Source organism: Pseudochaenichthys georgianus, chromosome 21 (genome assembly GCF_902827115.2).
Source record: "Pseudochaenichthys georgianus chromosome 21, fPseGeo1.2, whole genome shotgun sequence".
NCBI classification, from domain to species: domain Eukaryota; kingdom Metazoa; phylum Chordata; class Actinopteri; order Perciformes; family Channichthyidae; genus Pseudochaenichthys; species Pseudochaenichthys georgianus.
In genome coordinates, this window is record NC_047523.1 from 32,806,169 (window position 1) to 32,832,001 (window position 25,833).

General features: G+C 41.3%; 2 protein-coding genes across 5 annotated transcripts in view; one reads left to right on the forward strand and one right to left on the reverse strand.

Moving 5' to 3' along the window:
* The window catches only part of arhgef7a (Rho guanine nucleotide exchange factor (GEF) 7a), a 37,843-nt gene extending 26,559 nt beyond the window's left edge, over positions 1-11,284 (reverse strand). The window contains exons 1-3 of one of the 3 annotated variants that reach the window (XM_034109721.2): positions 11,254-11,284; positions 2,996-3,101; positions 750-935 (exon numbers count right to left, since the gene is read on the reverse strand). In XM_034109721.2, the coding sequence (XP_033965612.1) occupies positions 750-914 (165 nt within the window). In that variant the 5' untranslated portion in view covers positions 915-935; positions 2,996-3,101; positions 11,254-11,284. Of the gene's footprint in view, positions 1-749; positions 1,243-2,995; positions 3,102-6,435; positions 6,451-11,253 lie in introns of those variants that run through there. The other 2 variants (XM_034109720.2, XM_034109722.2) reach the window with 2 other exon arrangements.
* aff3 (AF4/FMR2 family, member 3) lies at positions 6,560-25,833 on the forward strand. 2 transcript variants are annotated; one of them, XM_034109718.2, is made up of 19 exons: positions 6,560-6,784; positions 8,141-8,185; positions 11,477-11,551; positions 13,005-13,038; positions 13,147-13,204; positions 13,805-13,856; positions 14,738-14,772; positions 14,899-15,085; positions 16,678-18,534; positions 19,124-19,251; positions 19,376-19,532; positions 20,160-20,260; positions 20,346-20,409; positions 21,693-21,829; positions 21,932-22,003; positions 22,123-22,225; positions 22,616-22,668; positions 22,791-22,996; positions 24,722-25,833. In XM_034109718.2, exons 1-19 carry the CDS (start codon positions 6,713-6,715, stop codon positions 24,841-24,843), a joined length of 3,558 nt encoding a protein of 1,185 aa, XP_033965609.1. In that variant the 5' UTR covers positions 6,560-6,712; the 3' UTR covers positions 24,844-25,833. The 2 variants fall into 2 exon arrangements, with proteins under 2 accessions (XP_033965609.1, XP_033965610.1); XM_034109719.2 differs by having other exon boundaries at positions 22,123-22,216.

The following is a 25,833-nucleotide window of genomic DNA, read 5'->3' on the forward strand; positions in this document are numbered from 1 at the left end:
ATCATTTGATTATGTCTCGAAAAGGAAACAACACCCCATCGTGGAAGTGAGAAGGGGAAAATGGAGGAACCAGTTTGCCATTTAACAGGCAAATCCCTCATTTGCCTATGTGGAGGTGCAGAGCCTCTTTTCAGGAAACATTGCCTCCCTCAGGCAGCTGGCTTTACATTGACAGACACAAACACTGCGCTGTGTCTTTAAATGGGGAAAGGGTCCATCTCTGTATGTGCGCCTTTGCAGTCAATGGCGGCCCACTCTTATTGCTGGGTCTGTGTACAGATGGCTAGTCATCCCTGGCCGGTCACTCAGTGTGCATCAACATACATTGACATACACGCCACATCGCCCTGGATTAAAGAGGCATGTAAAACAGGGGCTTCACACGTTACTGCAGATCTGTTGAGTGCGTAAAACCTGCATTAAAAGCATATTAAACCAGGCCTTCGTTAAAGACACCAAACCACTGGAAGATCTGGTGAATTTGATCAATGTATTCCCTGTGATGGTGGAAACAGCGGCCCTGTTTCTGTTACACACACTGTGTGTGTGCAGCCATATAACATAGGCTGTTCTTCGCAGACAATAACCCGGGCTGTCGTGACCTACAAAAGAAATCGCCTCATGGACCAGTGGGCAGAAAGAGAAGCCCAGACAACAACCCGCGTTGGTTTCATGGATCCGGGTAGACACGCCGACGGGGGAGTGTTTGTTTGTGTGTGAGTGTGTGTTTGTGTGTTATTGCCCCTTACTTTCTCCGTGGAGCCCGGGCTGAGGCGCTCCAGCAGCCTGCACAACACCACCCCATCTTTCAGGGAGGTCTGCAGAAAAGCCTCAGGATCCGAGATGGTCTTCTTCGGAGACTCCAGCACCCCGAGCGTGATCAGCCATGTAACCGTCTGTTCCGCAGAATTCATGTCCAGTCACAACAACAGATCCTATGCACACAAAGCGAGACGTGTTTCTGGGGGTATCTGAGCAGCTTACCGCCCCGGTTACGCTGTCATCTGTGCGTTACAACAGAAACATAATTAATCCGAAAGAAGGATGCATGAGATGTCGATGAGGAATCCTGTAGATGACGGCTGGCTGGTGGATATTCAGCAGGTCTGGTTTCCTCCCTGTGTTTTTACCCCCCTCTAACCTGGCAAGCTGTCAAGTGCGGTTGTGTGTGATGAGGCAGTGGACTGCATACATGCGCATCGCAGCCGCCAGCCACACTCATCCATTGGATGACATCACACAGGAGGGACAGGCCAGGCCAGGCAGTCGTTAGTGCACTTCAGCAGCATGACATGAAAAGGCTTTTCTATGTGTGGCTTTGCATATCCTGCTGCTTTTTATGAGTCGTTTATTAAAACAACGCTGCAGGCTGTTGTGAGCTGCAGTGTGTTGAACAGGCCTCGCTCCAAGGGGAAGCAGCTGGGCAGAAAAAGTCAAGGCAGGTTTATTTATTTGAAACAATAAGGTCATTCAAAGTGCTTTACATAAATCATAACACAAAATAAACATTATCATCATATTATAAAGAGCTCAGAACAGAAGTCACAGCACAAGCTTCAACATTGAAACTCTCTTCACATTTAGTCTGGTTTCAGGTAAAGATAATTGTTTTAACCAGCAAATAATTAATTGATGTTTAAACATTTGTCATATTTTCTAAATCTACCCCAGGATAAGTCTGAGAGATCATTAAAAACAAATTGTGAAATTTGTTTAAAACTGTATATTTTTTACACCCTGCACCTTGATTCGAAAAATGTTTGTTGTAGCTTCTCAATGTAATGATTTGTTGCTTTTCTATGTCTGATATGATAACATATATCTGAGCTTTGGACTATTGGTTGGACGAGACAAGCAATACGTCAACAAGGGCTCAGAGAAAGTGATACCAGCATTATTTGACTACAGTATGTTCTGACTTTTTATTGACATATATATAATATACATACTATAATCTACAGATTTATCAATTGTGAAAATAGGTGTTAATAACAATCATAGTATTGAAGCTCATCATATTTGCATAGCCTGCGTGTGTGTGAGTGTATATTGAGGAGGTGTTATTTAACAAGAATACCTAATGGAGTCCTCTAAATGTGTTTGTCCTGAGGCAAAGTGAAGAATAAAACATTTATGATACATGTCACAATAGTGCAGGACCTGACAGTAAAGCTTCACTTCTCCCTTTGGCCACAGGGTGGGGCTCTCTGCTCACTGTATACTGAACTGATCTCATAATCAGGACCGACCAGGGTCATATTGCACCTCCATGTGGCCAAATCTCTCACTGCACACTTACATATATCACTTCTTAAATCCATAACATCGGCTATATATGAATGATTGCGAAGAATTCAAACATTGACAAGCCGAAACAGGAGTCTTTGGATACAGTATTAAAAAAGGGCACACTGATAATGTATTCAAATTATTAACTTTTAGTATTGCAAATACAATTCGAACTTTTTAAAGCCTGACGTTTGTCTTCAGTTGAGTTGGAGTAGGTTGACTGTGACACAAACAGTTCAGTGTGTGCAAGTGCATTCAACATTTATGTCACATTATTTTATTATGAGAGTGATGGTTCTTGTGCCTTCTTGACATTCCCCTTTTGTTGCAAAGATAATAATTGAAGTGTGATGAACAGACTGAAAACGTTTAGAAAAAATTGCATAATTCACAATTTAGAAAAGCTTTCTAATTGCAATATTTTGTTAATACAATACTTAGTATATAATAAAACGTTTATCAGATTGCATAATATCGTGGTGCTTCGGCTGATTCCCACCGTAACCATTTTTTAACCAATCTGAGGTATTTGTTCACCATCTGGCAACACGCAAGTTCTCATTAAAGGCCTCAACAATATCTACAAAACAATGGTACTTATTACTATATATCTATTAAAAAAGCCATACATTGGAGCTAGTATTTAAGCCCGTAAACATATGTCTCATTTGAAAGTGGTAACGATTTATTTGACCTTTTCCTCTACCTGCAGGAATCTGGAATCTCCATGGTAACCGGAGCAAGCTGCAGGGAGAGGAAACAGCCTGGGCTCGTTCCCAACTCCTCTTCATCTCCATCTCCTTCGTTTAACTCTGTGTGAGAGAGAGAGGGTGTGAGAGGCAGAAAGAGGGAGAGTGTTGACAGGAAGGCTGACTCTTGAGGGCAGTCCTGTTTCTAAACAGGAAGCGTCGAGGGATGCTGTTGTGCCTTTGTGTCGCCATGGGTCTGTAACCAAGGGTGCTACTGTGAGGCAGCGGAGAGCGGCCCCAGGCATTCATCATCCCTCCATTCCCAGTTCATCCCTACTTTAATCACAGGAAAAACATTGTTGCTTCTCTCTTGTCGCTACCTCAAAGTGCGAAAGAAAACAGAAAGATTCACAGACAGAATTTGACAGAAGTTTCTATAATGTCAGGACCACATGCTGTGCAACGCAACAAACTATGTTATTAAACACACATGTGTAATTTAGCAAATGTTTTCTTTTTAAACTTATTCTTTATTAGTTATTTTCTCACATTCCCCTTTACATAGTACTCCAATTTAGATGAACAGTTTCTTTAACAAGGTGTCACAACATCTCAAATCCAAGAAATTCAACATGAGAATATGAAAAACAAAACGTATAGAAATACAATCAATAATAACACTGAGAACGTAAATAACAAAGGTATAACAAAAATAAAATAAAAGATGGGTTATATATATAAGGTCATCCTACATATTACAATAATACAGTCCAATATACTTAGGAAAAATATCCATATGCAATTTAGCAAATTCAATGAAACTGCTCTGCCAAAAAGTCTACTTTTGTGATACCTAGTTTTTTCGACATAAGGTGTGAATTCAATAACATGTTTAAGCATTGAGAGGTCATAGTTTATGATGGTTTTGTAGTGGAGAGCATTACAACAGATGTTTACATTTTCTGCAGCTTTTAATGCATGTAAATATGAAGGATAACACGTTCTTACTTTCATGTTTAAAAAAGAAAAGCATCAAATCTTCATACTTGACAGGCTGGAACTACAGTAGCAAATGTTTGTCGTTTTTGACAACTTATTCATTGTTAATATAAAGTTGCTGCAGAACTATTTTCTGTCACACAACTTGAAGAAAAATAAATAAAGCGTCCATTGTATTCCCCACTATTGGCACCTAAGCCTCTCAAAAAGGGAGGACTGTGTCAGTTTGTGCAGACTTAGTGTTTGCTCTCACACCGTCATTGGAGCATGACGACGGAAATATTCAAATTCTTCTGACTCATCTAAAAACAAAAACCATCTTCTACCACAGGGTCTCTTCTCAGCTTCAGCATGTTCACATTAATAGTTGTCTCATCCCTATTCCATTATCTGCTTTTAGGATTTTTGCCTAAAACTTGTGAGTGCATTAAAGGTGGGGTATGTAATTTATTTCAGAAACACTTTGTTATATTCCATGGAATGCTCTTAACATCCCGATAGCAATGAATACATTAAATGCTTTGACAATAAATACATAAACAAATTTAATCTGTGGAAGCCGTAGCGCTGTAAAAAGCACGACCAATCATTTTAGCCGGCCCGGCTAAAGTAACTGGATGGCCTACCTGCCTGTCAGCCTTCTTTGTGCACACATTTATCTCGTGCAGTTATTAGTCATGTGCACATTCGTGTGTGTTGGAGGAGGGGCTCTGTAAGGAAGTCTGAAGGAAGGGGCAGTTTTTTCCAGTTGTGTATTTTCAAATTCTAGCGCACTCGAGCTGGTTTCTCTAAAATTACCTACCCCACCTTTAAGTTATCAATGTTTTTAAATCATGTTTGTTGATCCTTAATAATCAATTTAATTAATTAAATTGTGTTTTCTTCTTTGTTATAACATGTCTGTTGTTTTTGTAGGACTCATCTTGTATGTTCTAGTTCTTCGACTGCATTCATTGCTGCTGAAACATGCAAATTTCCCCCAGGGGAGGAATGAAGTATCTATCTACACTTCCTCAAGCCAAGCACAACACACATTCATACAACTCCCCTTTTAAACAAAAAAACACATACACTTCTCTGCAATCCCCCACAAACACACAGAGAGACTGACTGAAGTATATTAATAGATGCAGATCAATTAACTAAAAGATAAAAGGGGTCACACATCTCTCATTTATTACACTGTGTGCGGTACACTCCTCTAATTTCTGTCGTTAGGATGTCAAAACCATGAAAAATTGTTGTGAAGATAAACAAAAGACTTGTTTTACTGGTCTGACCCCGAGTTAAGTCTTTGACAGATGCCATAAACAAATAAGGGACACTGTGTACTCAAAGACATGCAGCGCAAACCCAAATACACATATAAATTAAAATACAGCTTTTCTAAAGAACATGCTTCTGTTTCAGAGGATAAATGGTTATGAGGAACATGGTGTGTCAACGTTGGTCCTTCAAATGAATGCAGTCACTGCTATAATATATCCAGCTCTTTGTGTCTGTCTCTTCCTTTTCTCCCGCCTGCCCCCGAAGCTATTTGCGATGGGAAGACAGCTCGTATTTTATCATGACAAGGCAAAATCCATGCAATCCAGAGCCACTTCACAGGCCAGAATGTATTACAGAGAATAATAACTGGATGACACAAGGCCGAGGCACAGGAAGTAAAGATGATCAGATGTTATCATTGGCCCATAATATGCTCTCAGTGACTGAACTGTTTTATGTTATGCTGTTATCCTATTTATATCCTCTATGGCTTTACAAGCAGTTTTATACTATATTCCTTTCTTAACTATGAAAATGTTATATTTTTACTTTGTGTGTATCTTTAAATATGACACATTTGGATAAAGGATAATGTGGTGCCCTTTGGATGTAAAGTTTACAATAAAATAAATCTCTAAAATTAAATTAATTTTTAACCTCTCATCATAAACACGGTGAAAAAAACAAGTAATGATTCTTACGGTGAATACCTTGCTATTCTCCATACCTTATCTCGGGGAAAAGCTCTGAAAAAACAATTGTTTGCCAACATTTACTGCCATTTAAACAATACACAGGGCTAATTAACCAATATGCTAATAGCTGGTTAATATTTATGGCTAGCAGTATTTTTCTTATGAGTCTAGGAGGACTTCAAAAGCTATGAAAAAGAAGAAAGTGAAACATGTTAATCATTATTTAAGTAGGCCTATGTTAATGTTAAAATGTCTGTCATTTATAGCTGTTTGCTAGCATGTATTTAGCTTTAATCAAGTCAATGTTGCTTACAGCCTCTTGTGATGCCCCCTAGTGGCCAAAACATATCAATTTATGCTGATGTATGTATCCCATAATTCATAGCATTGTCTAGTGATACACTGGATCTCATAAAACTTACTAATTCATACATTGTCTTGTATATTTAGCAGCTCCGTCATCTGAAATATGGCTTTATAAAGAAGTGACCAACCTCCACTGGCTGTCCTGAGTCGTGATATCCCCGCGTGTGTCATCTCTGACGTTACCGGCCCGCCTACATCTCCCCCTCTGTCTCACCCAGTGACACACACACACACACACACACACACACACGCACACACACACACACACACACACACACACACACACACACACACACACACACACACATACACACACATTCTCCAGCAGCGAGGAGAGGCACCGCTGCCATCAGCGAGTCCTCACTGGCATGGACCCCGGAGGAGAGCGCTGACTATCCCGGAACCATGCCTACTGTCCTCGGCGACAAAGGGAAACTTTCCATCGTCTGTTTTCTGATCAGATGCGCATATTCTCAGGTGAGAGAGAGAGAGATGGCGAGTGCATGGAGTGTGGATTTAAGCCTACTTATAAAGCATCTTGAATAAGTCTTGGGATTGTTTTTATATACAGTAAATGCATGTTTGAAGTCATAACATGTTACGTTTTCTAGAGAATACTGCATAAAATCAGATGATGATCCATGGAGAGAAGTGCATTTTCTGCTACTGCTATGTTCATAAAGATTGCTATTTAAAAGTGTTTTCAGATTTGTCTTAAAAGCACTTAACAGAGGTAAATAGAAGCTTGAAATTAGCTTGACTTCAGTAATGGTACTTTGAAAAGGATAATTCCTTCTCAGTAGTGCATTTTGTGATCCTGCCAAGAGATTGCAATCTTAAAGTCTTTTAAGATGTTTCTTTAAAGCCTGTACAACAGATGAAATAGCTGAATAGAAGCTGGAAATGAGCATGACTTCAGTAATTGCTGATATTTTAAGAATGCAACAGGTGGCTGGTAGTGTACTTGGCTTGCACGCTGCTTGATGCAGGTGTTTTGATGGGTTGTGGTTTGTTTGGCCCCTGGGGAGTTCACTCATCTGGGTATTGCACCAGAGATGTAGCCCGCGGACCGGTGCCATTTGAAACACATTGCTCATGATAATATCCATTCTAATGGACGTGTGAGTAAAGTGAGGAAGCAGGCCAGGGTTTGTATGCATTACCACAGGGAGGTGAAATATGGGCTGTCTGTGCTTTTGATTTTTATTTGGCTCCTACGGCCCCATAAATCGTCTTGGGGCTGTTATAATACGACAGTATTTTGCACGCATACTGTTTTCTATCCGCAGGCTAAGAGTCCAGCCACTCAGACACTGACCTTAGTGAGTCATGCATACAAGAGGAGACAGTTTCACACACAAAAGCACACTGCACTACACACATTTTCTACTGTGCATACTTATGCTGCACAGAGGACAGAGTGGGCATAACAAAAGCAGCAAATCACCAATATAAAGGAATCTTAAATATATTAAATGTTTAAAATAAAGTCGAAATACAATATTCAGTACATGAGCTCAATGAAGAAATACAGAACTATTAAAGCTCAACTAAAAACCAAACATGACAAGTATACTTTTGGAAGAGGAATTAAAAAGGAAAACATGTTTTGGTACTAATTTGTGCAGGTTAACATCTGGACATCTGCACTTTACTGTAATTTACATGCTGAAGTATGGATTGTGTGCACAACATTTCTCCCATAACCGTGCCTAGTTGATGACTTGTGTCTGTTATTCTGAAGTGTCACGATACTCACTCTCATCACCTGTAAATCCTGACTTGCTGTGACGTTCTCCTTATTAAACGTCACCTACTTATTTTGTTGCACAGGTAACAAGAAGCCAACACATCATCTGTGCCAAAGATATTCTGGAGGTAAGACATTTGGCTACTATCCATCCATTCATTGCTTGCTTTGAAGTTTGCTTTTTTTCATTATTTAAAAAGTATGGTAATCACAGCAGCGGTAAATTACTTTGAACATGTGCACATTCAGATTAATCCCTCATATCCCCATTAAAAGTAGCCATATTGTTGGGAACGTTTTTTGTTTTTTTGATTTGGATTTCTTTAGATGTTTTTCCAGTTTTGATCCATTTGAGTCACTGAATAGAATAATTGCAGCATTGTTGCTCAGAGGAGGAAACACTAGCACTATGAAAGGCTGCAACTAAAGATATGTTGATCCGCTACTGAAGTTTTTCGAGGTCTTAAGGTCCTTTTTTCGCTTTTATGGCAGAGGTTTTACAATGCAGAGGATTATTGTGTCCTGTCACCAGCGTGGGACAGGTAGGATGAGCGGAGGAGGAAGATACAAACATGTGGTGGAGAAGTGAGGGAGGAAGATAGCAACACATAACGGTCCACCTGGGAGACCTTGTTGTTGTTGGAGGAGGAGAGGGGCTGGTGTCCTTGGTGACTGAGGGAGGAGAGATAATGAAGTGAAAGGATGAGCACGATAGGAAACACTTTCCCTCCAGGGTTTACTGCTGAGTGAAGAGGAGGAAGAAACACTTTTGAGTCACCTGCCAGGTTCATAAAAACGTCTTTGGATTTGAATGACTGATTCCCAGAGGAGTTAAAGCAATAGTTTGACATTTTGAGAAATACGCTTATGTGCTTTCTTACCGAGAGTTTCAAAGGAACACTGATACCACTCTGTAGATATAAATAGCCAATGCACAAACAACCTTCAGCTGCAGCTCTTACTAATAAAGATTATCTTTATTGGTCTATTTCTTTTTATTCATCATTGGTTTAAATAATGTCAGAGAAAGTGAAACATATCTGTTCGTTTAAATCCAAGGTGATGTGTTTTTAAATCTCTTGTTTTTTCAGTCCAAGACCCAAAGATATTAACTTTAGTACGATATAAAACTAAACAAATCAGAATATCCCCACGTTTAAGAGGCTAAAAAAAGCTATTTTCTGCAATTTTTCTAGTAAATATTATGGGAAAGAAGAATCAAATAACTAAAAAGTTTACTCTTTTTGATTAGGCGACTTATTGTTGCATCCTACTGCTTACAAGTACTTCTAAACTTGCTCATCTTGTATATATTTGCATTGTTTTTTCTAATTACCTTGGATGTGGAATTACCCTTTGTAGTTTAACATGTGTCTATGTACTAGACACAGTGACTTCTGATTAGCTAAGCTAACCAGCTAGATATGTAGCATTCAAACAACAGAGTGATTTCAAAGTAGTCATTTAAATATCTTCAAGAAAGAAGATTTTCCAAAATTATGAACTATCAATTTGAACCTCAGTGTCGCTGCTTGGGTGGACACACACACACACACACACACACACACACACACACACACACACACACACACACACACACACACACACACACACACACACACACACACACACACACACACACACACACACACACACACACACACACACACACACACACACACACACACACACACACACACACACACACACACACACACACACACACACACACACACACACACACACACACACACACACACACACACACACACACACACACACACACACACACACACACACACACACACACACACACACACACACACACACACACACACACACACACACACACACACACACACACACACACACACACACACACACACACAGTAAATGAATGGTACAAAATCAGGCTGTTTTTGTCAGCATCCATGAGAGCTGGTTTGTCTGAGAGTGACTGCGGGCAATCTAATCAGCAGATATTATAATCAGAGCCGGAGCTAAGACACTGAAACAGAGCTCGCTCCATGTGGCGGCTTCACTCTCATGTACTGTGCAGTGAGAATAAAAAGAAAATAGTTTTGCTAATAGTCCAGGTGTATAATCATGTGTAATCATCATTTTAAACTTCTCTATTAAATGATTACTCATCATGTGTACTCATCATTTTCAATTCATCATGTTTGAGCAAATATTATGTTGTTAAAGCATTCAAACCTCTACTGAGCCTACATTATCCCCTTTCATATATAAATATTTTATATCGACAATGAGAGACGTGGCAGCCTTTTTTGTAGAATTCCTAATTGTATTTGTGAATATTAGGCATATCCTGTATTTGTTAAAGAAAGAGTTTGCAAAAAAGACTTGTGACGATAATGTAATCGCCATACCATGTAATCATTCTGCTTTAGCACCACCTATAGGTTACAGTATCCATTTAAAAAAGCAATAAAACCTTTACTTTAATCTATTGTTCCCAGGGACTTTCCAGTTTGACTAATCTGGTCTTTGAATCAGTCAATATATCACTTAGTTGTTTAGGCACAACGACAGTGGACCTGTGGGCTGAAAGGCGACTCAGCAGATACTCTAGTGTCTACAGGGTTAATAGGTTCTGAGCCTTTTTCAAACTATTAAATATCACAAAGTTGTCATAATATCCTTCTCCAATGTGCTTCAGTATGTTCTTCCATTGGCAGTTGTACCCATCATCTTTACTCTGATGTTAACTAGTTGAACTGGTTAGTAATGATTGCCTTTTGTGGCAAGAGACACCCGACGTCATTACTGTTCAATTCCCCGCCCAACATGCAATAATTGCTTTGACTGTCTTGGTTTCCGATTCCACCCCTTTGAAATGCCGCCTTTGGAAAGTGACTTGACAGTCTGCTTAAACCAGTCCTCTAGGAATTCACAATCACGCAAAAGTTAATATCGTCATATGTTCAGCGCTAACCTGTTCACTAACAGATCAAATAAAGCCAGTGTATAAGTTGCTCACAGATCTATAAAAACCAAAATAGCTGTCAAACATAAACAATAGTTACAAAAATATTGAAGATACTTGAAATACCTGGAAAAAAGATGGTGGAAATCAAACAAAAAAAGAAAACAAAAATCTTACACACAAATCTTGACACAGCTGCACAGTGCACTCTCCCACAGCAACCATAACACACATCCAGACACTGACCTTTATATTTTACAGCCTGTCACACTCCCCCTGGTGGGGGGGAGCAGCTCTGATAACAGCAGTCAGCTGAGGCTCTCTGCACTGTACAGACATAAGTTGATCCTATATGAAGGAGAAATGAAGATAGTTCGAGATTTAGGAAGCCTGGAGTTCCTGCATGTGAGGAACATCAATCACAGTGGCATCTCACAACTCACCTTTGACCTCTCTTTCTTCTGCACAGGACATGACTCAGTCCTGGACGTCCCAGCATGCCTTAGGGGGAGACCAGGCCCAACACATCCTCTACAACCCTAAGGTATGTGTGTTTATCTTGGATAATTAAAGGGAAACTCCTACCTTTTTAAGGACTGCTCACATGTCTTGGGATTCTACTGCCTTTGTGAAAAAAGTAGTTTTGTGGCTCCAGTGGGATATGCATGTCTGATAAATTGATTCACTCTTGAGTCAGTGTTGGTTTTGGCTGAGTTTGGAAATCAAAACAATCTGGAGGCCTGGAAGTAGAAACAAGAGAGCTTACCTGCTTTATGTATCCTGCTCCTGCTGCAGGTTAGCATCTCGAGGCTACATTAGCTGCTAGTAGCATAACTTCTTCCTCTTCTTCTTTTTTTAGGTTAATTGGCAGTTTAGAACCATATATTAGTTGCATTAGCGCCACCTACTGGACTGGAGTGTGGAGCAGTAGGTTGACAGGAAAAAAAACATAAACAAAACTGGTATTACATTACATTACATTGCATTTAGCTGACGCTTTTATCCAAAGCGACTTACAATAAGTACATTCGACCAGGAAGACACAACCTTGAGGAAAACAGAATCATATAAGAACATCAGGTTTCAAAGAGCCAATCGTTTCAAGTGCTGCTCAACTGGCTAAGCCAGTCCTATATTAGTATATAAGTGCTCTGTTAGCAGTTCTTTGTTAGTCATTCTATCGCTCGAAGTGGAGTCGAAAGAGATGAGTTTTCAGTCTGCGCCGGAAGGTGTGTAAGCTTTCTGCGGTCCTGATTTCAATGGGGAGCTCATTCCACCATTTTGGAGCCAGGATAGCAAACCCACGTGTTTTTGCTGATGGGAACTTGGGTCCCCCTCGCAGCGAGGGTGCAGCGAGTCGTTTGGTTGATGCAGAGCGTAGTGCACGTGCTGGGGTGTACGGTTTAACCATGTCCTGGATGTAGGAAGGGCCAGATCCATTCGCAGCATGGTACGCAAGTACCAGTGTCTTGAAGTGGATTCTAGCAGTTACCGGAAGCCAGTGGAGGGAGCGGAGGAGCGGCGTGGTGTGGGAACAGTATCACTCTGTTAAATTGGTTGCTCTTAACAAATTGTTTAAAACATTGTACACTTTCTCTTATGTCTTTTCTAGCAATTCCTTCTTCTTTGTTGCATGGAGGCTTTTAATACATGTTTAAAGTGTTCTGTTTACTACAGTGTGTGCATAATCCAGTGGGGTGATATATTATGGAGTGTCTCATTTAATACTGTTGGTCCGACATTATCAAAACACACCCTGATCTTTGAAGTCTGCAATCAGTTGCATTATGGGTAATGTAGGCACCAGGTGTTGACATGGAAGAAGAATGCATGGAATGAAAAGGGGGATATCTTTAGTTCTGCTGTATAGATTTCTTATCCTTTTTTAACTGTTCATTAGCATCCAACAGTCTTATTATATAGTGCAAGTAAAAAAGTACTTTTTAAGGCATGTAAATAGAGGGCTTTGCTAACTATTTTTCTCCTTCTATCCAAAGGAAGCAAAACTACCGACTGCACAACAAAGACAAAGTATGTGCTGATACTTTTGCTTGTCTGATAATAATTTAAATTTGGCTCTCTTTGAATATATTTGTGTCACCTGGTTTTAAATATGGTTTCTCTCTCTCTCTCTGTGAGGTCGGGGGGATGTGCAGCTTCGAGTGACCCGTCACCCTCGTGTGGCTCCTCACAAATCGTAAGTGGGTAATGAGGAAACATGATCCACCGAGGGTCATGAAACACAGACGATATAATACATCACACATAACTTCTAACATCAGATGCAAATCATGAATACAATGGTGTGTACAGCCTCATGGAGAAGAATTAATGAGAGTGAAGGTGATACACACGCAGACTGGGTCATCGCAGTGTTTCAGGCGACATCACAAAGTCAGGTCAGAGGTGGGCTCACATTCCTGAGAGCTGTCAGTTGAGAGCGATGTGCTCCCGTTTGATAAATCTTCCCTTCCTCTTTTTGCTGTGAAACACATGTTCACTGTTGTAGACCCACTGCGTGACGCACATTATCACACATTATCACTCGGCCTTTGTTAGTATAGCATTTCCACTTCATTTAGGAGACGTTTTTTCACAAATCCAACTTGATTGTGTTGAGTTACATTGATCCACAAAATAAAAGCAATAGATTCGTGCATTAGGAAGCTCATACCAAACAAGATATTCAGTATTTGACTATAATGACACTTTTTTTATAGCATTAATCTTCATTGCTAAGTGTTACGGTATAGGTCAATCTAATGATCTTACCATCTGTGTGTGTCTTTGCTTGCAGCATGCTTGTGGATGACTTGAAGCTGAGCAGTGATGAAGATGACACCCAAAGGGTAGGTGACCTTTAAAGGGCTTTGTTGATACTATTTCTCTTTTGCCACATATTTGTGTAATGGTAAATAATGCAAGTTAGTAAGGAGTTGAGTTTTATAAATGTGAATTTGTCACAAAGACTGAAATGGCGGTTGACATTACTTAAAAATAATGACATTATTGACTTATCGTAGGATTTATATGCATAGATTTACATAATTTATATACAAATGTACTCAAGCTGCAGGTTTTCCCTGCCATTATACTGTAAGACCTGGGTGCACTGTGCAGCTCTATACTCAGTGCCAACGTTTTAGTGCAATGTGTACACTACAGTACCCACGAGTACATTTTGTTGTTTGTGTAATGTGTTGTATATTTTATTGATATTGATTGATTTAGTATTGTTTTGACATTCATATTCAAATGTCTGAAGATTAAACATTTAATTGCTCTTTAAAAGGTTACTTGCATTATGATGCAATTATATTATCATGAAATGCTCTTAAAATGACGATGAAATATTTGATTGCAATCATTTTTGAGGCGATATATTGTTGGGCTAGATGTTTTGCATGAATGAAAATAACGAACTAAGTAGTTATACTTACAGTAAGCTAGACATATCTTCATGCATTGTTCTCCCTGGAGTAGGCTGGTAGAGAGTGCAAGGGAACAGAAAGAGAAAGTGACACATTGTGATAATGACTTATCACACGGCTGCCTGCTTTTCTTGTTTTGTTTAATGACGTGCAAACATACCCATACGCAGATTGACAAAACTGCTGCAACTGTTTTCGTTCTTGCTACTTATCATATGAGGATACAGAAACACATCAATAGAAGCAAACGGTTCCCTAAACTGCTGGATGACTAGTTTCTTTTTTGTGTGTTCCTGAAGGCAACTCATGAGTCAGCTCCCTGGGACAGACACAGGTACTCAATTACAAGGATATAACCTCTGGATGTTTGTCTGTAAAACTGTGTGACTAACTGTCTGTGTGTGTGGCTGTGTACCAACGCTGACCCCTCTCGTGTGTTTGTGCGTGTGTTGACGGACAGCCTGTCAGCACATCGAGCACACACACATGGCAGGAGGGTGAGACATTCCAGCTCTGACTCGTCAGGCTCGGACTCCAGCGCAGAGTCGTGCAGCAGCAGCAGCAGCAGCAGCAGCCTTCACTCCCGCAGCCGGAGCCCGGACCCTCACCCAGACCCTGCATCCCCTCCACCCTGCAACAACACAGAGGTACCACCACTGAGCCTCCTCTTTATCTCCTGTATCCTTATCTGTGTCGTCCTCTGGTTGAATTCTCTGCAGGGAGCGGTGGCCTCGAGCCGGTTGACGGCAGGTGTGGAGAGGGACGGAGGAATGCATGTGATTTAGAGAGTAGGAGGAGGAGGGTGAGGTAGCTTTGGGAATTAGGGCCTGGGTGTCATGTCAACAGGCCCAGTCGTAGAGAGGAAAGCCCTCGGGAGGTGGAAGTCATCAATACTCCAGAGTTCATGTTGACATCTGCAACTGGAGTCACCTTTGCTTTCAAAACACACAGAGAATCTGCACTACTTGCATATTAACTTAGAAAAATACTGAGGTGTAGTTAAGGGGCATTGTGGGGGTTGTGCTATGTGGGGATTGAAGGGGAAACCTGCTCTTCTTTTATGAATGGAAAGCCCTGTATAACACAGACTGTATTACTACACATTGCACTACATCGGGCCCCAATGTAGAGAGAGGGAGGGTGTGGAGCTGCTGTGGCGGCGGGGGTGCACACCATGTGTTTTTCATTTACGTGGACTGTTTAAATGTCTCCCGAGCAAGAGAGGGGGGTTGGAGTTATGAAGGCAGCAGAGTTCCAGGTAGTAGAGAGAGAAAGAGGGAGGGACAGAAAAAGCAGGAGGGAGGGCGATCGAGACGGTACAAGAGATGCAGTGTCTTCTCTGGAAAAGAGGGCGCGGGATGTGGGGAGGGGAGGGGGTCACTGTTTGACTTGAGGAGCAGAGGTTTAATTTAGTTCCTGGTCAGCGACGAGGAAAAGAGAACCAGAGAGAGAGAGAGAGAGAGAAAAAGAAGTTTGCTCTCCGGCCGTAAGTATGTCCTCTTTTGTTTTTTTTAAGTGGAAATCTTCCTCCGGTCTCATTTCTAGTCACCAAGCCAGTTGTTAAGCAAACATTAAGTGAGTCACTTGGCATAATTGGATGGGGGTTGAGCGACTGTAAGCACAGATGTGGACTGCGAGTGAGTAGACTATTGTAAGAGAGTCCACTGGAACTTTAAGACAACCACTTTTCAGGCATGAGTCATAATCCAGGTTTGTCTTTTGGAGTTGTTGGAATTGTTGTGTTTAATAGCAGCTGACTCATGCGGTGTTTGTAATGTGCGTTTTGAATGTGTCTGTTGCACAGTGAGGATGTTGTGGTGTGTGTCAGTCCTCTCATGGTTAAACGTCTCTGACCCTCCACATTAAAACACATGTTTTAGGGGGTGGAATGTGCTGGAATGTTGTGGTGCTTTTACATTACTTGGGTAATCCTTTTTTTCGCTTTGTTACACTTCTACTTATAATGACTTAACTTTGACTTTAAAATGATCACAAGAATTATATTACACAGGTAAGTTTCCTGCAGAATTGTCCTTCCTTTGAACTTACTTTAGTTTTAAATGTATTACAAACCTCTTCTTTTCTTAAAACGTGTAAAGAGACCCTTGTTTTTTTTATATATGTTGCTGTTCTTACTATTATAAAGATACTTGGATCAGATGTGTAAGCCTCCCTATTATATTAATCTATTCAGACTTATTATTTGACATTTGTTACTGTCTTCTTCTCTGCTTTTTAGACTGATCACCCCCCTGTGGCTCAGTGGCAGTTGGATAAATGGCCGAAGAAGTCCCGGAAAAAATCCACCAGCAGTGACCAGGATCCTTCCCAGATCATCCCAGGACGCCTTCCCTCTCTTCCCAACAACAGAGCCCCATCTCCAGCCCGGTTCTGGGACACCGACCGGGATTACAGCCCCAGCCAGAGCCCTATCCCCAGCCCACAGTTCAACTACAGCCACAACAACAGCCCCCTCCCCAGCCCGGGTTACAGCTTCTGCCCGAGCCCCAGTCCGTTCCCCAGCACCTGCCCGAGCCCGGGACCCAGGCTGATCCCCAGTCCGGTCCCGAGTGTTTGCCCCAGTCCGTGTGGGAGAACTAGAGCCAGTCGAAGCCCGAGTCCGATACCAAGAGACCCTCCAAGGAGCCCCAGTCCGAGCCTACCTGCTCCTTCCAAGGTCCGACACTACCCCGAGGTTCAGACGACACAACCTAGCCTTACGACTAATCACCACAGGACGAAAAGCAGGCCATGGATTACCCCATTGCCTAACAGCGACACCAAGAGCAAGCCTACAACCAGCACTCATCTTCATCAGCACCGGCCAAAGACTCGACCTCCGCAGGAGCAAGAGCAAAGCAAACTAAAGACTTCTCAGATTCCCAGCCACACATCTAGACACAAGCCGAACTCGCATCCAAGTTTAAAGCAGATTTCCGAGGCTCCCAAAGCCAAACACACGTCCCATTTTGAACCAACTCAGGGTAGTAGATCCAACCACAAATCCAGCCACAAGCCCAGGCCTTCGTTTCAGTCTAGCTCGCAACATAGCACCACAACAGCAAAGCACTTAGCCCCCGGAAGTCGTGAAACCAACTCTGGTCACAGTTCTCATTCCCAATCTACCTCTAAAGCTGCTACTAATCCCACTGCTGGGTTAAACTCTAGATCAAATCCTAGCATCAAACCAAGAGCCAAGTCCTCAGAGGCCCCGGCTCCTGCGCATGTTAACCAAACCAAACCAACGCAGAAGAAAGCTCAGAGTAAGGACCGGGCGGTGGAGCACAGAGGAGATCATTTGAGCCAAGCTGAGGGGAGAAAACACGAGAGGAAAGAGGACAGACATCGGGAACCAAAGCAAGGGAAACAGGGGAGAAAGGAAGACAGGAGGCTGGCGGAGGAGCAGCTACTGAGACGTCCCTGGATCCACAGTTCAGCTGAAGAAGAGGAGGAGGAAGAGGAGGTGATAGTGATAGAGAGTAGGAGAGAGGAAAGAGGGGGAAACAGGGGGAGGAGAGAGCAGCAACAACGACGCGAATGGCAAACCAAACCCACAAATACCACGCAACAACGACATCAGGACTACTCGCACAGGACAAAAAAGGGAGGAAGAAGTGAGGAAGAGAGGGAGTTATCACCTCCTCCGTCCCGGTCCCCATCTCCTCACAAAGTACACTCCTCCTCCTCCTCCTCCTCCTCTTCCAATTCTGAGTCTGAGTCTGAACATCAGGCTCCCATCACTAAAGTCCAAGCAGACTCCACCTCTCACAGGAAACTCCCCCAGAGAGGAGGCAGGTCGGAGGGTGACAGGCCGAAGGTGGTGCAGCCCACCGCAGGTCACCCAGGTGAGGGGGGGCAGAAGCACTACACCCTGGTGCCGTTTGGGCGGAGCGAACAAGCTACAGCGCCGTCCCAGAGAGGGCTGAGGAACCTGGTGGTGCACATAGACCTGTGTCTGCTGAAAAGAGTCCCGGACAGCACCACTACTTCCCCGGTGAAAAAACCCTCCGCCTCTTCGGCCACTAAGCAGAGAGAGGCGATGAAACACCTGTGTCTCCCCGAGGCTGCGTCGAAAGACAGCAAAAGGAAACGCAAGGTAGACAACAAGCGTGTTTACTTTTCCTCTCTGTTTGATTTGATGTGTGTCAAAGGTGGACAGTCCTTAAAAACATTTACTTACACTTATACTATATCATTCTGAGGTACTTAAGTTGGCTTTTCTCAGATAGATAAATTGCACTTCAATCAGTGACTTTGAGGATTCATATTAATAGTACAAAATGTAATTTAAACTGTTTTCTTTCCCAAAATATTGTCTATTACCAAAACGTTACAGCTTACAGTTTGTTAAGAAATTAAAATGACCACCTTTCTCAGCTGCAACATAAAAGTGTTAACACAGTATTGCAGTAATTTCATCTTTAATCCAATCAGATGGTCCCATGTGTGATATATTGGGCTATGTGCATAACAGGTGCTTTGACTTTTGATACTTTAAATATACTTTGATGGTGGAGCTTGTACTTTTGAATGCAGTACTACTGCTCGGAGTATTTTACACTCTGGTATTTCTCCTTTTTTAAATAATTGAGCTCAGTAAATCGACCCTTTCTGCACATTATTCTGTATGACTATGAATGCATTACGACATACTTGTTCTTCAAAGCATGCTTATGTGTGTCCAGCTGGAGAATGGCGTGTCACACAGAGAAAGCAAGAGGAGTCTTCCTCATGCAAACGACCCGTCAGGACACACAGAGCCTTCAAGTCTCACAGCCGAGCGCAACTTTGTGACTGAGACTTTGCACAATGGGTAAGAAAAACAAACGCTTCGTCTCACATGTGCAATCTTACTGTCTGAAGAACACCGGAGGTTATTTGTTTTTAAACAACACATTATGTGCGTTTTTGTCAATTTACACATGTGGTTCTTGCAGGTACTTGGAGGAGTACATGGACAACAAGAGGCCGTTGTCTCCTCTGTCTCCGCTGTCCGACAGCCCTGAGACCACCAAGCCCCCCCCCAAAACAAAGACTTCCGAGCAGCTCCATGTCCACAAGAACAGAGACAAGAATAGAGATTCTGCTTTAAAGGTAATACAAAAAAGAACTTAAAACTTAAGTTAATTTGCAATGCCACTGTCTAGATTGACCTTTACAATTCGTAAAATCGAACAATTACACCAGAGATAGTACAGAACACAATTTCAGAATAGAAAGTGTTTCCTTGTCTGAACTCAACAAGGAAACACAGACAAAACAACAACAACAATAATACACACATAAAACAAGAAGCAACAGAGTATTGTACACACAATTGTATGTGTTGTATCTGTTTTATTTGTTCTATGTCCTATATATATTCATGGTGCACTGTTGGAGGAGGAGCCTGTGACTTAAGTTTGTCATTGCCATATTTACACTGTAGCTAATGTGCACATGACAATAAAGCCTTGAATCTATTTGTTGTCTTAGTCTGAGATTAAATTGATCTCAGTCAGGATCGAGGTCTGTTTGAGTTACACATGTTGATTCCCCGAAAAAAACCAATGAGGATTTACGTAACAGCACCTAACAATTCCTTCACGTGTTTCTGTCGTGTTTCTAAGCCTGAAGCTCTGTGTTGAACTAGGTCAAGGTACCAAAGTCAAGTTCATCCCAACTCCATTCCTCACAGTCTGTAGCGGCAAAAACGTTGGTTTGTTTCTTCTTCTTCTTTAGCCCAAGATGGAGGTGGAATGTGTCAAAGTGTTGAGACAGCCCCAACCACCTGAGTCCTGGGGCCCTGCAGGGCACAGAGGGGCCGTGCCAAACAACGAAACGTGAGCATCGCTACATACCCCACACTGCTTTATGTTTGTCAGATGTACAAGATAACTCACTTTTCTATATTTCTGTCCATTTCAGTCCGCACCATGCTGAGTACTACTTGCATGAAGCCAAGAGGATGAAGCACCGCGCCGACGCAATGGTTAGAGCTTCAACTTTGACTATGTACGATATGTTGACAGTGAAGTGAACTAGGTAACTGTACAATTGTTTAACAGTTGGTCAGTTTGGCGGCTGTTTGATGTCTGTGTGTGTTCAGTAAGCAGGCACACAAAAACATGTTTACACAGCATATTTTTCTCCAGAGAAACATACAAAGTAATGAAAATACTCTCTACAGTATGTGTAGGTCCTGCCTTGGGTCTCGTCATGCTGCTTCCCTGATGGCTTCCACAGGATTGTAGCTGAGATCCTCGTGGATTCATCTTCTCATTACAGACACATGCATTTCCTAACATTCGGTCTATATGCTGTAAAATGTATTATCTCTTCGATTTCCACACGGCATCTATTGCTCGAAGTTTTTCCTTGTACGATGTGAGGGTCTAAGGATAGAGGGTCTAAGGATAGAGGGTGTCGTTTTTCTCATACTGATATTCTGAACAATCTGTGCTGTTGTATTTGCTGTAAAGTGTCTCTACTGTAGGCTATTTTTATTATATGTACAGCACTTTGGCTCGACCAAAAATCTTTATAAATGTGCTATATAAATAAAATTTTATTTGATTTTATTTGATTTAGATGTTAGGCATCGGTCAACCATGTTCTTGTGACAGGAAGTCTCTTACTGTAGATTTTTCAACTGGTATACCAAGAGCAGAATCAAAAAAACTCTTGACAATTATTATTAAAAATTCAATATTTCTTTAACCTGCAATAGTCCTTACCCCTTGTAAAAAACTGGTGAAAAGTTTACCGACAAGGTACAAGTCATTATTACTTTGTGTGTTGGATTTTTTTTTATCTTGGGAATTTTATTTAAAAGATACCATGAGCATTACAAAACATTCACAGGACCAGGTTACAGTTTTAAACTAATTTGTATCTGTAGTCCCTGACTGCGGCCTGCTAAAGGCTAGGAATATTTGTCCAGGGAAAAACCAAAGTTTATATCTAATATTTTTACCATACCATGCATCTACTAGCTGGTCTGACATGACTCAGCTGACTTAAAAAAACTGAATAAAAAAGAAAAGTAAAGTCACAAAGTTGTTATAAAAACCCTTTGATGAAGCTAGATTGGCCAGTTCCAACTTTGGGCAGTTTGTGCTAAGCTAGGCTAAACACCTGCTGAATTATCTCTCTACTGCTGCACAGAGTAAACGCTTTCTCAGCTAATTCCTGTATGTTTTGGACACTAAAATACCAGAGTATTCCTTTTGTGTTTACTCCCATCTTTATTTATGTTGGATTGCTTATTTCCAGGTGGACAAGCTGGGGAAGGCTGTGAATTACGTGGACGCCGCTCTGTCCTTCATGGAATGTGGGAAAGCGATGGAGGAAGGGCCGCTCGAGGCAAAGTCTCCCTACACCATGTACTCAGAAACCGTGGAGCTTATCAGGTGAGTTGCACATTCATGTAAAAATAGATGCCAGTAATTGGGATTCGAGCAACAAGTAAACACATAATGCAGATGGATTGTCTAACCATGTTGTGTCTTCAGGTACGCCATGAGGCTGAAGAGCCACTCCGGGCCCGGGGCGAGACACGAAGACAAACAGCTGGCGGTGCTTTGGTGTGTTTCTCATTTCCTCTGTTTACGTCACATCCATCATCACACGAGAGAACCTGCTTTTTCAGGACGGTTTGTTTTCTGTTTGAGTTTGTTTGACTTGGGTCATCCTTTGTCCACAGTTTCCGATGCCTTGCACTTCTTTACTGGCAAATGTTTCGTTTGAAGAAGGACCATGCACTGAAATACTCCAAAGTTCTGCTGGACTACTTTAAGGTAGGCTATGTAAGTCTGGGGTGCCTTTTTAATACAAATATTTACTACATAAAGTACATTTTAGGCTATACACTATAGGAAATATAGGCATTGATTTTTCAAACAGGTGAATTTCAAGAAATGGGCTTATTCTGCTTACACAACGACACTTCTGTCAGACTATATGTGTCTTATTGTAAGAAATCAACTGGGGAGGTTTCTTCCTTAGAGCCGTTTGCCTAAAAAGAAAAGAGCCAGAAATCTTCATTTTTTCAGTTTCATTCCTATTATTTTCTAAAGGTTTTTTGTTAATATATTGATATGGATAACCTTATTTATATAACATTTTATTCGTAGTTTCTAAGATTGTAAACATTAGAATTTTGATGACTTCTAACCTTGTCTATGGTTTCATTACAGAGTTCTTCCAAAGTGCCTTCTACACCCCCACCCGGTTGGAGTGACTCTGGGAAGTAAGTGGATATTAACTTTGTAGTACAGGCTAATGTTTTAATTCATTTGTGTGCATGCCTTTTAGCCACTAAACCTCCATTGCTAGCCCCCACTCATGTTGTGCATGTGTTTTCACTCCCAGGGGAGCAGGAGGACCCCCTGATTCACTCTCACCCAACAGCAAACACCTGAGCCGGGGGTCAAACGGGGGCAGCGCCTTCCCCTCTCACATCAGCATCCCCCAGCGCATCCACCAGATGGCAGCCAACCACCTGAACATCACCAACAGCGTGCTGTACAGCTACGAGTACTGGGAGGTGGCCGACAACCTGGCAAAGGAGAATAAAGGTACACACAGACAATAAAGATGCATTATATTTGAGATAACATTTTGTTTTCGATTTAGCTGAATATTTCTTTTAATTTGTTCCACTCATGGTAAAGACTGACATTTACAAAGACAAACAATTTACAATATTTCACCACCAAATAAGGATACCTGACACTTCATGAAGACTCTAAAAACGTTATTGTATTTTTAAATACATTTATTTTAAGTAAATAATTTCTATACAATTCAGGGGTTACAAACCTTTTTCTCAATAGGATCCATTTTGAGTTATAGGTCTTTAAGTGAAATATGTTATGGGAATGTCTTATTATAGTCAATGCATTACATTACCAGCACACAGGGACGTGCACAGGTACGGGCTAATGTTGCCCGGGCAGCCCTTTTGCCTTTTTTGGCTGACCTGCCCCTCTGGAGAGAGCGAGAGTTTTTTTTCTGTTGTGGCCGATTAAACATGATAAGCCCACAATTAGTATTGTAGCGTCTCGCTGCGATAAAACACACCTCGTCAGCGCTGTCATCTGCCCCCAGTCACATGACTTTGTTTACAATCTGACAGCTGAAAGCAAAGGAAAGCCCTCCGGCCTCATATGGCTATGGTGATCACACCAAATGCCTGCCTGGCTTTGGTGGCCAATCCCCGGGTCAATCTGTCCCCGGAAATGTCCCTGTTTTTAAATATGCTTATATTGATTTTGAGTTTTCTCATGGCAGTTAGAGTATAGGGGACAAACCAGGGGACTTTTCTTCCTCTTGACACCGTCGGTTATTTACAAAAAAAACACCCAAATATACTTGTTATTGTGCTTCTGTCTTTCTGTGTCTTTTCATCTGTAAACTCCCTCAACGGGGCCGCTCGCTCTCTTTTCTTGATCGCCCTCTCACATACGGGAGAACCCTTCACTGTCCCGCTTCATTGTAGGATTTCTGCCTTGTCTCTACCACTTTAGTTTGACCATCTCTATTATTAAGTTATGGAATACTAAATAAATAAGTAATTAGATACCGTACCGTTACTGCACTCATAAAGAACGATAAGAATAAGAATAATTCGTATTGAACTGGTTTAATTAATTAGTGAGTTTATTTAAGGTAATTAGTTAGAAGCCCTATTTTATCAGTAGTCTATGTCTGCACAGCAGTTACAATGGTCGAACTACATTAAAACAGAATTGTAGATATTTTAATGAGATATGGACCGCAAAACAAAAAATGTGCCTGAATAACGAATTTAGCAGTTGCATAAAAGTCAACTGAGTGTCACTTGCAATTACAGTGTTGTGTTTTTATTTTATGAACCTTTTACATTAAAAACAAGTTAGAATTTTCAAAAGGTCTTGTGTTTTTTTCGGGGGGGGAGGCCCTTTTTCCAGTTTAGAGCAATAGCCCCTCCAAATGTCTGTGCACGTCCCTGCCAGCACATAACTACTTGTAACTGTACAATTAACCCAAGTAGTAATGTAATAACTAACAATGAGTGATGACTTTTGAGGACATCATTTCCTGTTACAGTAATTATTTTAAATATTTGTTATTACAATTCTCGGTCTGTATTATGTTTTACCACTCATCATTACTTAATACACTACAATCCATGGTGAGTCTATCCATGATAGCAGAAAGGAAAGACTCTGTGAATGTATCTTGTGTTCAGTTCTTCACTGTGTACTTTTAGCAACGTGTTAACAACGTTTTAAAACACTTTCTTCTTTTTTTCATTACAGAGTTCTTCAACTACTTGAATACATTGTCTGGGCCTTTGACTCTTCACAGTAGCATCGCTCACACAGTCCAATACACCAGACAGGCTCTGCAGTGGATACGCATTAGTGCCAAACTTAACTGACAAGGAGAGGATTTACTGTAACCTGCACACAGCCTCACAGAAGAGACGAGACTCTGGATCTTAATGCAGCGGACCGGACAGCACTGATGCCTCCTGAGCGAGTTGGAGCTGGAGGAGGAAATGTCATGGAGCCTGAGATCATCCTCATAAGATGTTGGATTGCGTACTGTGTGCAAAGGAGCAAGCTTTTAACTTCTCCCAGATGAACTACGAGCACCTTCTGCCTCATTTTTGGATTCATCGGAAGAGCTGTGTCATAAATGAAGTCTCTAATTATTTGCCAAATGTCCAACGTCGACGGAAACAGGACTCCACAGTTGTTTGTGAAATTCCACTTGTGAGGCCTTTTTGATACTTTGGAATGAATCATTATCCAGCAGACTGTTTATCTCGGAGCCAAAAAGAAAGGAGAAGTTGTCAAAAAGAAAAAAGACCAAATTAATCACATACCACTTTCTCCAAAGTGGGAAACTTGTCTCCATCTTTTTATAATGAAGGTTTTAATGACTCTCTTTTTAAGTCTCGGATATTTTCACTTTTATGTGTTTTTTTTACCGTGCAATATCTGTTTTTATAAAGAAAAGAAATAAGGAAAATGTTCGTTTGTGAGTCCGTTCAAGGTTCCTTTTATGCAAATTGTATTTTTGTCCTTGTTTTGAGTGTGAGGTTATGTAATTTAATGAATAATGAGGTTGAAGAGGTTACTCACTTATTTCTAAGTGTATTGTCTTGTCCCCAGCTTCTGCCGGCATGAATGCCACAGGTAACAAAACACCAACATGGAGTTGATAATCCTCTTCCTCTTTTCCATGTTTTAACTGAAGGATCTGTGGGTCAAGATATTCTCCAAATCTTCAGTTTATGAAACCCTCCTTAAATCATGGTGTTCTGCTTTCCCCTTGTGCCTGACAATCAAACTGAATTGCTCTTTAAATGTCATCAGTTTTAAGTTATTTGAATTGCTCAACAAATAAAACATGTGGGCAGTTA

Bases quoted from the DNA above. Each gene is read 5' to 3' on its own strand.
- aff3 (XM_034109718.2), top strand. From the start codon at position 6,713: ATGCCTACTGTCCTCGGCGACAAAGGGAAACTTTCCATCGTCTGTTTT. The intron at 13,205-13,804 runs GTAAGTGGGTAA...CTTTGCTTGCAG, and splicing joins CGTGTGGCTCCTCACAAATC to CATGCTTGTGGATGACTTGA. The intron at 20,410-21,692 runs GTTAGAGCTTCA...GCTTATTTCCAG, and splicing joins AGCACCGCGCCGACGCAATG to GTGGACAAGCTGGGGAAGGC.